At 49.2% G+C, this 15,623-nt stretch overlaps 1 protein-coding gene across 1 annotated transcript in view; it reads right to left on the reverse strand.

The window, feature by feature from the left end:
• Positions 1-1,932: 1,932 nt before the first annotated feature.
• The window catches only part of LOC149330199 (G1/S-specific cyclin-D2-like), a 75,406-nt gene continuing 61,715 nt past the window's right edge, over positions 1,933-15,623 (reverse strand). Inside the window, exon 6 of the mRNA XM_089560806.1 lies at positions 1,933-7,017. Within this exon, the coding sequence (XP_089416932.1) occupies positions 6,802-7,017 (216 nt within the window). The 3' untranslated portion in view covers positions 1,933-6,801. The remainder of the gene's footprint in view (positions 7,018-15,623) is intronic.

Below are 15,623 nucleotides of genomic sequence, written 5' to 3' on the forward strand. Positions count from 1 at the left end.
TCAAGCATTTGAATCTTGGAAGCTTGTGAGGTAAAGCAAGCGAAGGTTTTTTTGTGCCCCCATTTGAAACAATAACATAATCGCTAATTAAAGCAGTGACGATGTGAAAGCTTCTCATAGCTTTGTGTTGTTCGGAGGAGATGAGTGACGACGGCATATTAAGGAAGATTTCAGACTTAAAATGCCTTCGCGAACCAATTTTTGTTTGCATGAAGGCCGCTAACAAAGACGGTACAAGCGCTTGTCTGCGTTTCCTTCTACGTCCTGCCTTTGCTTTCGCTGTTGACACATAAGGAATTTACCAACTCGGTCAAATTTCAGCTTTTAAAGATTTAAATGCCTCGTCGAATGCCGCCAAGCAAAGCTGCGTGGGCGTTACTTGCAGTGGCTTTTGGTTTCTTCTTTCGAGCAAGTATTCCTGCTTTGGAAATGCACCGCTCCCTATATGTGACGTCATCATGCACCCTCTATCCGGTGTTGCGTAGTGCAGAGAAGCCTGAATACAGCCACGTTTTGATCGGCAATTGCGCCACCGTTTCAAATGCTTGCACGACAAGATTTCGTGAGCTTCTGGTGCAAGTGTCACCTATGCGACGCCTTTAATGTCTCCAAATTCAAAAACCTCTTCAGTTTTCCTTTAAGCGTGCAAAGTCTTACCAAGTCTTCGCTTCTCTACAGCTCATCGCAGTGTGTGCAGAAGGCATCGCAGACGCTGTAGGTACCGTATGAGAGTCATTCCATTGCGTGGAATGACTCTCATTCCGTGTCATTCCGTAGTCATTCCATTGAACTTTCAGTGCAACAGGGTTCGAGCGATGTTCAGAGGAAAAGCCGTGCGTGTTGTCACACTAATTCAGGATTGGGCAGCAAGGTTGTGACGTCACCAGTTTGAGCAGTGGAATTGAGAACGATTAAACTCAATGTAACTTGCGACCAGAGGTTTGGGCATGACTTGAATGTCATTGCCACACGTAAGTATGTAAAGTAAATGAATTACTATGAAAAAAAATTGGGTAATTAGCGGGGAATCGAACCCGTGATCCTTGGGTCTCGAAGACACCCTAACTCTGGGTCACTGAGGCACGTTTGTTCGACATGGGTGAGGGAGTTCTTATTTGTCTTGTAATGTATCACGTGGTCTAAATGTCCAACATTTTCAGACAAAAATTTTGAATGCTGAAAAATTGTAACATGTTCTTATGGAAATATTGATGGTAATAGTTCATTCTTCTGATGACTAACAAAAACTTTCAACGTGTTTCCGTCGATCAAACCGACCAGTTAAGACTGCCATAGAAAACCGATGGGGAACGCTTTCGACGATAGGAAAAAGACTAATAGCAAAAAATACAAGACTGCCGACCGGAGGTCTTCAGATATATTTATTACAAGTTATATTTAAATATTACTTTGTGTGGAAAAATTGGTTTCATAAACTTATTCCCGCTCAAAAATGCTTTTGTCCAGAAATGTTGGGGCATGAGTTGTGTTGGGTTTTATGGCACATAGGCAACTAAGGCCAACATTCGCTAATGTGGTCTAGTATGCCTACTTATGTATGCTAATGAGAGTGTAATTAGAGGGAGGTACTGATTAAGAAAGCAGGTAGCAAATAACTATTAACGGCATCGCGTCATTCTATTGAGGTGGGGCTTATATGTCCCCCTACTTTTTGTTTTTTTTTTTAAATCCACAATAGAGTCCAGTTGTTTGGGTCCCCGCTTATTTTCATATACTTAATTTTACTGAGTCAAAACGGTCTATGGAAGGTATGTCAATATCGCAGAGAGATCACCCGTCTCAAGAACCAAGTCTGTGCACATAGTGTTCCAGTGCCTTCTCAGACGGAGATCCAAATGCAATGACGTCAGAAAGATGGCTGCTCTTGCGCAATCGCAAGAGCACACGGAGGAGCAAACTCGGACACAGTGGTAACATTTCCCGTTTTCATTTTATTGCATGACATCAACAAAAACATCACTAGTCACGATCAAGTCATATTTACAAATAAAGACCGAACAGTCTCCATGCGTTCTTTTTTTTTTGTCATTTTCTTTTTTCACTTTTTTGCCAAAGACAGAGCTTATGGACTGTGCGTAGACATTTCAGGCACTTTAGTTTTTTTTTCTTTGTGAACAAAAGAACACTATACCAAATCGGTTACACAAAACATAGCAACACAAAAACATGCTTTTTATTTTTGTTTTTCTAGCATTTTTTTCCCCACCATCGGGACAGACACAGTGTGCTGGAATATACGTCCTTCCGTTATCGCAACGCATGAGAACAAAGATCAGCGTGGCGCAATGCATGCCGGGAAGGACAGTCTTTTCATCTTCCAAGATAGCCTCCAATAAGCAAGCTGGTATAGAACAAGTACCTGTAACGAGGGATGTTCTGATAATAAAAGAACAAAAAAAAGGTGTCGTCCCTCTGAAGGTTGTTACATTCAAGCACACTGTTCCGATACCAGGATCAAAAAAGAATGAATACAATAGATGGCCACATCAATTCAAAACAGCGCAATGTAGCAAAATAACAAAGCCAAGTGACACTTTCCGTCAAAAGAAATAAGCTGTCTCCGGATGCCGGTGTGAGTTAGGCAGTAAACACACAATCACACGCGAAAAAGAAGTAAAAAAAAAACATGATGTGAAATACTGACCATTGTATCTTGGCAAATCTCTTTCAGATTCTATTATTGCGTGTAAGAAAATGCATTGTACGAAACGGTGTTCGATTCTAAATACAGCGCTATCTTCCCAAGTGTCCGGTTCGAAGAAGAAAACCACAGCACCAAATTTTGCCTCAACCAATGTGCAGTTAACTACCCTGGCCTAATACGGCTAGGCCTATTAAAGCAAAATATTTTGCCGCAAAAATCTCCCTCGAACGAGAGGCCGCAGTTATGAGGTTGCGCAATATCTCTCGCGAATGCACGGACGAGGACACGAAGTTTGAAGACAAATACTATTTCTCGTTGTACCTGAGGCGTCATTTCTGTTTTCGTTTGTAATTGTCCGTACTATTTTGTACAAGAACAAAAAAAAGCACGAGGAAAGCTTGTCATAAGGGGGAAAAATAACCTACTACACATCTCAGGAGGTATCAGTAGCTTTAAGGCCTATCGGCTCACATGGCATTTCATTCAGGCTGGAGGTCGAGGAACAGCAGTTCAGAAATGCTTTGAGAATATCAGAACGGTAGGGCGGGTCTACGGCCGAACAGTGCTAGGCCTCGCCGCTGTCAATAATAAATAGGGGAGGAATTCTATAAGTTCGTATAAAAACATACGTACTCGCACAAAAGAAAAAAATTGGGTCTGTAAAAGATCACAATTTTCTTTCCTTTCTCCTGCAGCTGACGTTCGACATCAATGAAGGCTGTCTTCACCGAGACAGGTCAACACGGTAACCAGGTCAGCTAATACAGAGCTAGGTTTCGGAAGAAAAAAACCACGAGAAGAATACATTCAGAAGTGCAATTAAATGCGGCGTAGTACCTAATATTATTTATTATGTATATATAAAATATATTTATATATATTTATATGCGCCTAATCGGCGCTGTGACAAGGAAGAAGATGGACATGGGACGTGTTTCGAACGACTGGAACAAAAACGAACAAACAATAAAGCTGCATGGACGTTGGACTGGATGTTGGACGCGAAAAAAAAAACCGAAGAAACGCGAAAACAGTAAAACATATGACCAGCATATTTTGGCGGAAGATAGCGCACACAATGTACAGGTTTGGAAAAAAAAGCCTGAAGCGAGCGGTAGCGACATCTGTCGTCGTGTTCGTGGTTCCCTGCTCCGTGCTGTGTGACTGGAATCGTCATTCTTTGACAAGAAAGGTGAAAGAGGTTTCGAGGGAGTGGTTGGGCCAATATCAGAGGCCTGGCGTGCCGAGTCTGAAGAATGAACTGGAACATCTCTGCTTCAAAACGTTACGCAGATAACAGGTTTATAAATTACGATGCTTCTGAGGTATTGCTGGATGACTACAACATATGCTTTGCTGCACGAGCTGCTCCAGTCGGCGCGTGTTTCTTTTTTCGACATCAAAACGGACTCGAATGGCACTTTCGGAGAATTTTCTGAGCGGTTGCCCCCGAACAACGCCTCTTCTATTTCAAAGCCAGCCACATCACTCGCTTAGCAGAGACCCCTTTGGACGCTTCGGTTTCTTTATGCGCCGCGATGTGGCGCCACTTACGTGTATTGGTGCGTCATACTCAAAGGCGAGCTGATACAGCGCAGCCTCGGGGATATAAAGGGAACAAGAATTGGTTCGCGAATTCCCCGTGGTATGTCGCTAAACACGATGCGCTCTCTCCCATTCGCTGCACGAGCGCAGCAAACATGAAGGCTAGAGTGTGAGAGGGCGAAAGAAAGGGTAACAAGAGAGGACCTCATTTGCCGAAACCCGGTGAGTCCAGGTGGCATTGAAATCAGGAGCGCAGCCCCAACGACAATAATTTAAACCAGGGGGCGTCCTTAGGTTTAGGAACGTGGATGCTATACGCCCAATCCCTCTCATTCTTCGCTATAGTTTTTTTTAACCACACCACTAGCAAAACTCTTGCATGTCAACCGAGAGAAATAAGCACAAATTCAACAGTGCACTCATGCGTGCCTTATGGTTTGCATGTAATGACGTCTCCTGTGGATAGATAGAAAAGGCTACTGCGAACACTCTGATGGTAAACAAAAAGACGCGAGAGTGCGAAGACGCCGCATGCATTAGCCAGCTCCGCAAGTCAAGGATATGACCGAGTTTTGAAGTGGACTTTCTTATCTAGTAATTCTAGAAAAATCTGCCGTTGGAACCGCCTGATAGTTTAGTGATTTGAGACGGCGAAACCCAGTCTTGGCCCTCCAGGGAAAACGGCACAAAGAAAAGAAAAAAAAACAAACAAGGGGGTATGCGCAAGCATCTCATGCTGCTGTCAAGTGCTAAACACCACGACGCCGCTCCAGAAGCGTAAAGCTGACATTGACAATGGAGGTATTAAGTCACTAACGCTGCGGTTGCTCCACCCGGACATTGTCGACGCCCGTTGGTTTTGAAGAGTAACCGTGGATCGAACAAACAAAATAAAGTGCAATCGACCGGCACTGACGCCTTGCTCGCCTCCCTGGCGACGACCACTTGTGTATATATAATATAGATAGATATATGTATGTACATACAGTAGGCGCAAAAACGCCAGTGACACACCCTCAAAAAATGCCCTGGTGCTCTTCGTGCAACGTTATAGAGGACTCGATCGAACAACAAAAAGACAATAAAAAATAATTATTGCTATAATATAATAATACCCACGTAACCTCGAAAAACTGCCTGCCTTTCCTGAGTTATTACCACGCGGTAACTTTCACACCCATACACACAGCAGCACACGCAAAACATCAATCATAACGCATTGCAATTGAGTTCACTCGACACTCCGACTCTCAGGATTGCACGGCGGTACCGCCGTAAAATGAAAAAAAAAAAAAAAGATTTGCTCTCCAAGGTAAGGGAAAAGGCAGAAGAATAGTGTCGTGCCTGCAGAAAATTCCGTTTTGCGAAGTGGCGGCTTTTTCATGACTTTGCACAACCTGCTCGTTTCAAAAACCCCGCTTTGGCCGTTTTCTTCTCAAATCCCAGTGCGACCCATCACTCCCTAGACTCGCTCAATCGCACACATCCACACACTCAGCGTCTTAAAATCCATCTCACACAACTTAACTAGAGAGTCATCATTCCTTTTGTCGCAGCACCATTGATTTCGTTTTTTTTTCCTTAGCAGTCTCGTTATCTACTCACCGAACACACACTAATACGATGCGAAACAACTAAGCTGAAGCACTACATTTAAAGAAAATAGTCACGTCCATCGTTGACTAGGCGTCTTCACATCTCTGCGTCCCACTATATCCGAGACGCACGTCTTCTAAGGCACTTGCGACCGCACTTGCAGGAACTGGTGCCTGCACGAACTGGTGCCTGCATGAACTGGTTCCTGCTGGACCTGGTGCCACTGCAGGCGCTTGCAGGCACCGGCAATGCAGGCAGTAGCACTTTCAGGCACTTGAGCCTTGCAGGCGCACGTCATCCTCCCTTTCTTTCTTCGTTGTACTGGTGTCGGGGCATGCATGAAAGTGTACGGAGCGACGGACATCGACCAACTTCCAGCGTCAGAGAGAAGGAAATGGAGGAGTTATGAACGTGTCGGGTGCAACCTTTCTGTCGTTGTCGGTACCGTGTCTGTCAGTCAGCCTTTTCCACTTCTCCCAAGATCGACGTCAGTATCTTTCACAAACGTAAGCCTTTGGAGTTGTCGCAGAGGGCGCTGAGGTCACGTCATAAGAAAAAAAAAATGGCTTTCCGAAGTGCGGCGGCGTTGCTGTCGACTTCCGTCTCGGCAGGCAGCGAAAGAGCAAGGAAAAGAAGACTATGGTATAACGTAGTCCGCCGAGAGTCTTAACACTGCGGCGCAACACACATACACACAAATACACACGAGTTTTAAATGTTCCATTGCATTTTGCTAAGGTGAGGGAGTTTCTTCCAGCAGATGCTGTACTCCCTCGACGGAGGAGCTCCTTTGCATTTTCTTGCTTGTTGAGGAGGGGCCGGAACAGTAGGGGAGAGGTGCAGCGCAAGAACCGAACGAGGGTCGGAGAGTCCACAGGGCCGCCCAATCACCGCTGTCATCCAAACGCCAATGTCGTTGTTTTATTTTCGATCTGTCTTTCTTTTTTTTTCTCCTAAGGTATTCCGGCAGTGCTCTCGGCTAAGCAGACCGTGGTTCAAAATAGAACATCCTGGACGTCGGTCGGCGTCTCGGGTGTCTCTGACTCGAGGGTCACCGTCTCAGCGTTCACTTTGGCCGCAAAGTCCCCCGATGGTGGAGGTGGTGGGGGCGTAGCAGTCGACCCGTTCAGCGTCGACGAAATCGACTTGAATTCGGGGTAGTTCCTCGTGAGCATCTTTTCAATCCTCTGTTGACAGTCATGTAGACAGTCCTGCAAAGACCAAGAAGAGAAATGCTGTTTGAGTTTGAGGTAGTGGACACAAGATTCATTCTTAAGACTGGGCGAATCCAGAGAGACACAAAAACTACGAAAAGGGATGATGCACACAGCTGCCAGTTTCCAAATGTTCGTTTTGAACTTTTATCAGGAATACCTAGTATGGCTGAATCAAAATTCTCTAGCTGCTAGTGTGACTACAAGGCTCAAGTTCACAGAGGAATTCCTACGCCAGAACCAGGGCACATTCAAGGGAATTCGCAAGCTCTGACGAGAACCACTTTGACCAGGAGGCTTGCAACGTTGACTCACATTCAACCATACGGTGGATTGACTGTGAGTCAGTAGATCACTCACGACCAGTTGCTCTTTCTCAAGGTCTGGCTATTCCTGTTTAAACCATGCACAACCACAGGCACTTCCGCCGTTTTCTGGGCCATGTGGTAATCTTTGCAGGAAGCCTTGTTAGCTGGCAAGTAGGGGACCAACCACAGCGGCTAGTAAAAGCGCATTTTTCTCTCTTTGTTGGAATAGACGGGAAGGGTGCCGTGCGAACACCACCTAATAAATATCAGTAGACCAAGTCGGAGGAAGAATGCTGCTCGGAACCCCAGGAATTTGGGGCCGAAGCAACGTTTCAGCCAGAAACCGGGCGAGGCGATAGGGGGCGGCTCGGCATTGCCAACCGAAACCATACACTATCTTTGAACGGGAGCGCTGTTTCCTCAGCGGCGCCTGCCCCGTATCAATCTCCCCATCTTCCGCTTCCGTTGTTTCCGCTTTAAACAAACCATAACTCAGGCGTCCTTATCGAGAGCTCGAGACGCCACCGGCGGAGTCCCCGCGGTTTCCAATCAGCGTATCGAGGTTGGGGTTGCTTGACACCACTTGGCAGGATGCGAGAAAATTTAGCACCGCTGATCTTATCTCGAAACTAAAAAAAAGGGGGGCAACCTTTTCAAGACCACCGACTTGGTTTTTAAAGCCGGTCTATTTAGTAAATGTTCACCCTTTATCAACTTATTTCGAGCATCGTAGAGATGATGGTGCCTCTACGCTGGTAGATTGAAGGCAATCGCTTCAGCGGTCAAATTCACTTGCAAAGAGTACTTATAGAAATAATCGAATGAAGAACGGATTCCCGTGCACAAAAGTGCAATCCAGTGCCTAAGCCGTCAGACTCCGCAACATACCGCGTAACATGAAATCTACGTAGACAGTAGCACTTCGCTGACAGTTTCATCGTTGTCATTTCTCATCAGTTTCAGTATTCGGAATACCTCAAATCAACTTTTAGTGATTGTTTCTTCTTGCATTCTAGCAAAAATATTACAGCTGAGAAACAAAACTGATACCGACTTTACTAGTAATCAAAAGGTATTAATTGAGTTCCACTATCTTCAGCACGACCTGCAGTTGCGTATATTAACTCCCAGCGGCGAGTGTAAGCATAGAAACGGTACGAGAAACGCAGGGGCTTTAAACGCTGCCTCTCATACCGCGTGCGATACAGCAGTCACCTGTTGCGCCACCGGCGACAAGGTCACTCCTTGTCGCCACCCTGCCAGCACACGTCGTAGTGAAAACGAGGGCTTGGCAACCGACTCCCCAGCCTGACCTCTACCCTCTTCGTTCTCCCCTTCACATGCGCGGCGTCACGCAAGGCCTTCTTCGCCAGGTTACTTTGTCTACATTTGCTTTTTCGCCTCAGGCCCGTTTATTCTCCTATTTCCCCCTTTCTCGATCACCCTGCAGCTTTTGGATCTTCCATCCAGCGAAGAATGGAATGAAGATATACAAATAAATAGCAGCACGGCAAGGGCAGGGGAGGGAGGGACTGGAACGCCTAAGATGTACGCGGTAGATTGCGGCACACAGAAAGGGTGTGGGGGGAGGCGGTCGACTTCGCAGTGGGGGTGGAGGGGAGGGCGTGAAAGGCTGCCTCCGATTGGCTGCTCAGTGGCTGGTTAAACGGTGGACACCCCTTCTTCTCTGGCCACCATCCCTGGGCCTTTACTCCGTTTCGAGAAAGCAGAGGGAAGTTGCTGAGGTCTTCGCGAAGCCTCCTTATTTCATGCTTTTCGGCCACGTTTTTATATGCTTTTTCTCTACGCGAGAAAACGCGAAGGCAGGCAAGGGAGGGGGGGTGCTTTGGAAAAGAACCGTCCCGCCGCCGAATCTCTCTCTCTTCCGCGAATCCAGCCAAGCCACCAGGAGCGGCGCCGCTGTCTCGAAGGCGAGAGTAGGCGAGAGGTGGCCGACGTCAAGGCAAACGGCCGAAAACGAAACCTGCGGCAAAGCGCAAACGGCCATTCATACGCCTTCCTCCTTCTCCTGCGCCCGCCCGCTAGGCTGGCACAAGCATCGCCAACGACGAAAAAGTAGGGACACAAAAAGGAGAAAGCAAGAGGCAAGAAGAGACCGCGACGGCCATGATGGCGGCCGTACGAAGAGGTTGCCGCCGCCAGGACTACCAAGACTGCGGACATCTTCGCTCGCCCAGAGGAGAAGGTGGATAAGAGGGACCGGTGAGGAGGTTCGCTGCGGTACAGTTGATGCGAAGAGAGGGGAGACCAACCACCAGCTCGGGCGCATTCCACAGGCGTCGTTGGATGTGCGAGAAGCCTGCGAGAAGGCATCAAGCGGCGCAGAAAAAAGGTCCGCGCTGCGGCCCGAATGTACAAGGGGGTGTCTACCATCCCCCACCTCCGTCTCTTGTGCCTCCCAAGAGAAGAGAAAGTACCACTACACTTGATTACCGGCACGCCGCCGCCAGTGGCCGACCCGCCTCGCGCCTTCTCCGAGCCGCGCTTTTCAAAGGCCCGTTCTCTCTTTCTTTCCTTCTTTGGGCGCGCTCATTTGTTCTTTTTAATCTTGGTGGGCACTTTTTTGGTGCGCTCAGGAAGGCTGTCGGAGGTCTCGTTGGGTTCGACGCGGGGTGTCCCATTCTGTTATTGTTGTCTTCGTTTTGTTCTTCTTCGTCTCCCGCATGGTTTCTGAAAGGGGGGGACTTTCGTGTCTGGCAGTGGCTCTCGTTTGGAGGTGAAGTAGCAGCTAGGACGCTCGCCACTAGATGGCGCTGGTAGCCCGTCGAAGAAGCTCTCCCCTTCTTGACTGGTTGGCAGTCAGAGCTAGGTCTCCTCCTCGGAACCCCACGCCCTCCCATCTCGCGTCTCCGTAGTCCGTGCCGAAGCAGCCAAGACTCGTCGGAGGCTTCGGCTTGGGTCTTCTGGCTCCGTTGAAGAGCGTGGGAATGAGCGCGTGTTTGCTTCTGCAGAATGGGCCGAAACGGAATGCCGCCCAGCCGCGTAGTGAAGGGAGATCGGCGGTGTGGGGAGGAGAATGCGGAGAACTCCGCGGCAAGTGTGGCGGTCTCGTGTGTCGGTGTGCGTCCGTCGTCTCTCGAAGAGGGGGGCAGCTTTTTACGATTATTATTTATGGTGGACGACCCTATAGGAAGGAGGGAGCGAAGCGGGGTGCGTGGCCGGTTCACGGAGTTTCTTCTGTGCTTTCGCCGCCCGCACTCTGATAAGGTCAATCAGCCTTGCGCTGCATGAATGCGATGGCGCGCTGGACAGGCGAACGAAGCGACGGGCGCGTTTTATTATTAGTTTTTGGGCCTCTTTCATCCTACGTCCATTGAGACGAGAGTCTGAGAGCCAGGAGAGTTCGGTGTTCGGTCGGGTCGCAGCGATTGACCGTGCTCTGACCGTAATTGGGGTAGTTCTTGGCGAGGTGACGTCAACAATGCCTGCGCGCCATTTTCGGGCCCTGCGCAAGGTGCTGGTTCTGACCACCCTTTTGGTCGGTGCTGCTTTCGATTTGAAAGGCGTGACCAGGTCCGCCCTTTGTTGCCGGCTCCCGAAGTATTCGCGCCCTCGCTCGCCCCTTGTAGTGCGTGACCATTCGCTGTACTTGACCTTGGAGGCCTCTGCGCCTGGCGCAAACACACACACACAACAGCGTTGCTTTATGTGAGCCGAATGCGGCGCTGTTCATGTGCAGGGAAAAGCGCGGTCGTTCTACCTTCAGTGTCCTACCTTAGCCTCTTTTGCTCAGCGTGTAAATGACCTTTTCAATCGTTCCGAGTCGAACATTGCGCTGTTTTCGGACTGCCGTTCATTGCACCCTGCAGCTCTCTGCGGACCTCTGCGACCTTTGGAAACGGTTAATCAAAGCCGGCAGCGCTTCCTCCCATCCTATTATTTTCCCTATAAGCACGAGGAAGCTCAAGCAGTGACGACTGTCAACAAGTAGGCCGATAGGCTTAGCGGCATCGAAAAGGTTATCGCGACGTGCACGGACAGTCTGTGAACGACACAGTTCCTTGTTCATTGAATTAAACGCAGAACTAGATCGCTATATGCCCCATGTTGACGAATTGTAAATTCTTTTATTTTTCTTGAATTTACTGCATCGCGAAAAGTTGCAGTTCCTTAACGCAGCGGTAGTAATGCGCTTCAGCAGGATCAGAAACAAATCTTATTCACGTCTTATTTGATAATGGTGCCAACTTTCCTTGAGCGACCATAATGCATTGCAAGAGCGAGTCTTTTGCACCCAGCGTCTTTTACACCCCTGCTGACGTTTCTCTCATCACTGCACTAGGTTCGTGTGGGGGCTTTAGCATAAAGGGCCCCCACAGGGACTGACGGTTATACAAGTAATAGTTAAACTCGTTCAAGCACTGCGGCTTCCAGATAACCCTTAACTGCAGAAGCTGCAGGTGATAAGTTTTATTTCCTAAGCGCACGCAATTTCTCCGCACGTTCCTTAGCAAAGAAGCAAGCAAGCAATCTTCACTTTCACTGGCCACACAGCCCAGCCTTTATCCACATGCTGTTCAGCTCAGGACCAACCTGCAGTATTTCATTTCACTGCACATCACCCGTCCATATGCTTCACAGTGCGGAAACGAGCTGCAGCTTTGATTTGTCGAATACACTGCATCCTCCCACATGCTGCGCCAGAAACGTGCACACAGCCAACAGTCGCAGTTGCAGTGTTCTCCGAAAACCAAAACCGGCACGATCACTGCTTGCTCAGCGAGCTCAGTATCGCCGCTGTGGTCGTCGTCACGTGCAATGCATTTCAATTCGAGTCCACCGCTCTAGATATCTGCGGCGGCGCCGACGAGGAAATTATTTATGTGTTGACCTCATACAGCGCGTATAAACGGGCTTTCATCCAGTCATTGCCCTCCCCGAACGACTTGCGAGACAAGATGCTTGCTGCCAGCAGTGTAGACGAACTGCGTCGGAATCCGACATGGACGCGCAAGTACACAGGGGGTGTGGAGGGGAAATGCACGCCAAGAGGCTCGCGAAGGGTTATAAAGGGGTGTGATGAGAGTTAAGAAATTAACGCCTCCGGGTAGCGGACATTTGATAGTGCCCCAAGTATATACAGAGTATATATCTCTCCCTGCTTCTGTGCACCATGTTCATAAGGTTTGCTAGCTTTGCTTTTATTTCTGTTTTTCCTCGGCTTTCTGGTCTCTAAGCTGCAGGGTAGTGCGTCACAGAACCGTGGTATGGTCGACGACATCCACTGACGACAGTTATAAACGGCTCGATTCGCTCTTGGAGGTGAAATTTGAGGACCCCTCCGCGCAATGGACAAGCCCAGCGATAAAAAAAGAGGGAGGAGGATTCTATGTGAAAAGAGGGAGAGAACGAAAGTATTTCGGTTTCCCCCCCGCTGAACCGAAGTAAATACGTCCACAGTGAAGAACGACGGCGGTGGTGGCGGCGGCCGACGCGTCGTTTCAGGTTTTACGAGCGTCTGGCACCGTTAGCATGTATTACACTGTTTAGAAGCCTCGAAGCAGAGAGAGTGAGTGGGTGAGGGCGCAGCTTGCAAGGCTCGCTAATTCGGCGTTTGTCAAAGCGGCCGTGGAATTGCGGTTTAGGCTTGCGGGCTTGGCATTTTGTGACTTTGTGTTTCGATGTACACGTGTCGGCTTCTCCCTGTTGGCATAGGCTTAGTGAATGAATAACACCGTTCGCCCAAGAAAGACAGAATAAAATATAGTAATGTAAAGCGAAGACAGAGGGCGCGATATGTGGTGACTGCTGCCACGGAGAGTAATTGCCATCAGCGACGCGATGAGTACAACTTTCCCACAGGCTTTTTGCAGAGACTGTCCCGCAGAGGGAGGCTTCTTAGTTCGGAAGCCTGTCTCCGAGGGCCCGCCGGGACAGATGCCGAAAAGAATAACACTGTGCCTGTTTTTAGGGGGCGTTCTAAAGTTTCACAAAGCTCCAACGCCCGCCCGCCTGTCTGCACGCCTAGGAGCCGCACATACACACGCACGCATGTTGCTGGCAGCCTTTCTTTCACGTCGTTTGCTGACTCTGCTGCCGACGGCGTGCCCTTGGCATTGGCGGCGGTTGCAAGCGAACAGGCCGCTCCCAGCCGAGGCGGCCCTGGCGACAAAAGCCAATGGCCTGTCTCAGCTTCATGCGCCGGCTTTTGGAGAGCGGGCTGGCGTGACCTGGCGGCGTATTTACAAACCGCGGCCTATAGAGTACGCGGCCTTCCTTTCTACCAGATTGCGAGGGCACGGGCTTGCTTCAAGGGTAATGCCCGCGAAAGACTTCTACCGATTTAAATTTCTCCCGTGTCAGAGTTTTACCGCCGTGTATTTTGTATGGAAAACCTCTCAAGAAGTGTGAAAGTTGTGACGGCCACCCTCCCACCCCCTATTCCTCCAGGAAAAAAAAAACGGTCACATGCAAGACCAAACATTACGGGCGTCGAGTTAGCGCTTGCTGCCGCCAAGGGCATGTGTCGGAGCTCAGCACTATGAGAATAATAATGGCGACCTTTCCTAATCGAGACACTTGCAGAGCGGAACAGGGGGCACGAGGCTTTTGTTCCGTCAGTGGCAATAGCGACAACCTCAGTAGTCTGGCTTTAACGTGCATCAGGCCGGCTAACTATTACTGGCCTAAAATAAAGGATGGCAGCGCTAGTGCACAAACTTAAAAGGCTTCCGTGCCGAAAGCTCGTCGCCTAGAAGAACGGAGGCGACAGGACCCACAAATACGGGGCGGAGGCTGGAGGGCCAAAGCATGCGCGGGAAGCCGGCGAGCCGCTCCTTTTCGGGGAATAACGTCACGAACACGGTTGCCCTCCTTTCAACATCTTCAGAAGCGTTCTAGCTCGTCTTCCTTCCTCAGGAAACGAAGGCCGAAGCTTGGGCACCGAAAGCCAGGAATGCTGGAGCCATGCGCCTGAAGTGTACACACAGACAGGCCGACGCCCCGACCCGACGCGGCGGCGCCGCATCTGAAACCCTCTCACACCCCCTTTCGCCCTCTTACCGACTCTTTCGACTGCCGCTTCCTCGGCTTTTAACCAGACACCGCGAAATTGCTGCGACGCGTGTTTGTGGCGCCCTCTACCCACCAACGGTGGCGCAGCCGTATAGTACGGGCAGGAAGAAAGAGCTCGCTCTCCTTTCTTCCGTTGTGCGGTGTCCAGTTGCCGACATGTCGGCCCGGGAAGATTCCTTTTTCACCAACGCCGGACACGCCTTTGCCTGCACTTTTCGCGGTACGGACTGCCGGCGCCGTGCATTGCACACCACAGAGGAAAAACAGGCGTCATTCTCATCTTCCTTCAGCGTCTGCTGTTTATTCTTGGCAGTTGCTATTAAGGCGAAAGCCTTTAATGCCTCATCGCTGTCGACAGAAGGTTGTCAGCAGAGGTGTCACGCTTTTCGGTTGGTCGAAATGGTTATAACGTCAGAGTGCGCGGTTTCGAAGTAATGAGGTCGCCCACGGATGCCTGACGCTCCCTTTTGAAGCACACGACAACTAATAAAATAGTTGTCGTCCGCTCCGACAGGGGGCGTAAGGCGTCCGTGGGTGACCACATTACATACCTCATTACTGCGAACAGAGCCATGGATACAACCGAACTCATCGAAGCAGAGAGAGAGTCGTGCTAAAGTAGCAGTCAAAGTCGGCAGTGAAAGTGAGTAGTTGTAATGTGTAGTCAAAGTGTGTCAGAGTAGTCAAAAATAAAGCACTAGTACAGCACAAACAGTCTCGCAGTCAATGCCGAACAGTGCGCCAGGAAAGGCTTTCGCCTTGCAGCACTTTGGAGAGCCAAAGTGCCCCCTGAACTTTTTTATATACGTAGTTCAGCTGTGCTTGCGGTTCCTCGATATTTCGGACGGGTCTTTTTTCGGAAATCTGTGCTTTCTGTCGGAACTGTGCTTTTTCTCGGAAATGTTCTCTCTGTTCGTCACACACTAGGCAGGCGCCTGTTGCGTATTAGAATGGGTTTTGTTGACCAGAGCTTTCGATTGCGTCGTGACATCTCTGACGCGCCTCTGAGGCGTATTGTAACTCTATACTTCGCCCTTCTATCTGTCCTTGAGCACTTTCACTTGCTGCGAGCCTGAAGTTCTGAACTGAGTAGTTAAGTAAAGGATGAATACGGATCTACACAGTGCGGCGTTCAGTCTGGAATGTCTTGCCGATAAAAGGCGGTCTTTACAGTGCATGTCCTACATTGTATACGCAATGCGTATGCAAAGGGGTATGCAGTCGATAACACACTGCATATGCAATGTATATATTGAAATA

The sequence above is a fragment of the Amblyomma mixtum genome, chromosome 9 (assembly GCF_055824585.1).
Source record: "Amblyomma mixtum isolate Tamu chromosome 9, ASM5582458v1, whole genome shotgun sequence".
Classification (NCBI taxonomy): Eukaryota; Metazoa; Arthropoda; class Arachnida; order Ixodida; family Ixodidae; genus Amblyomma; species Amblyomma mixtum.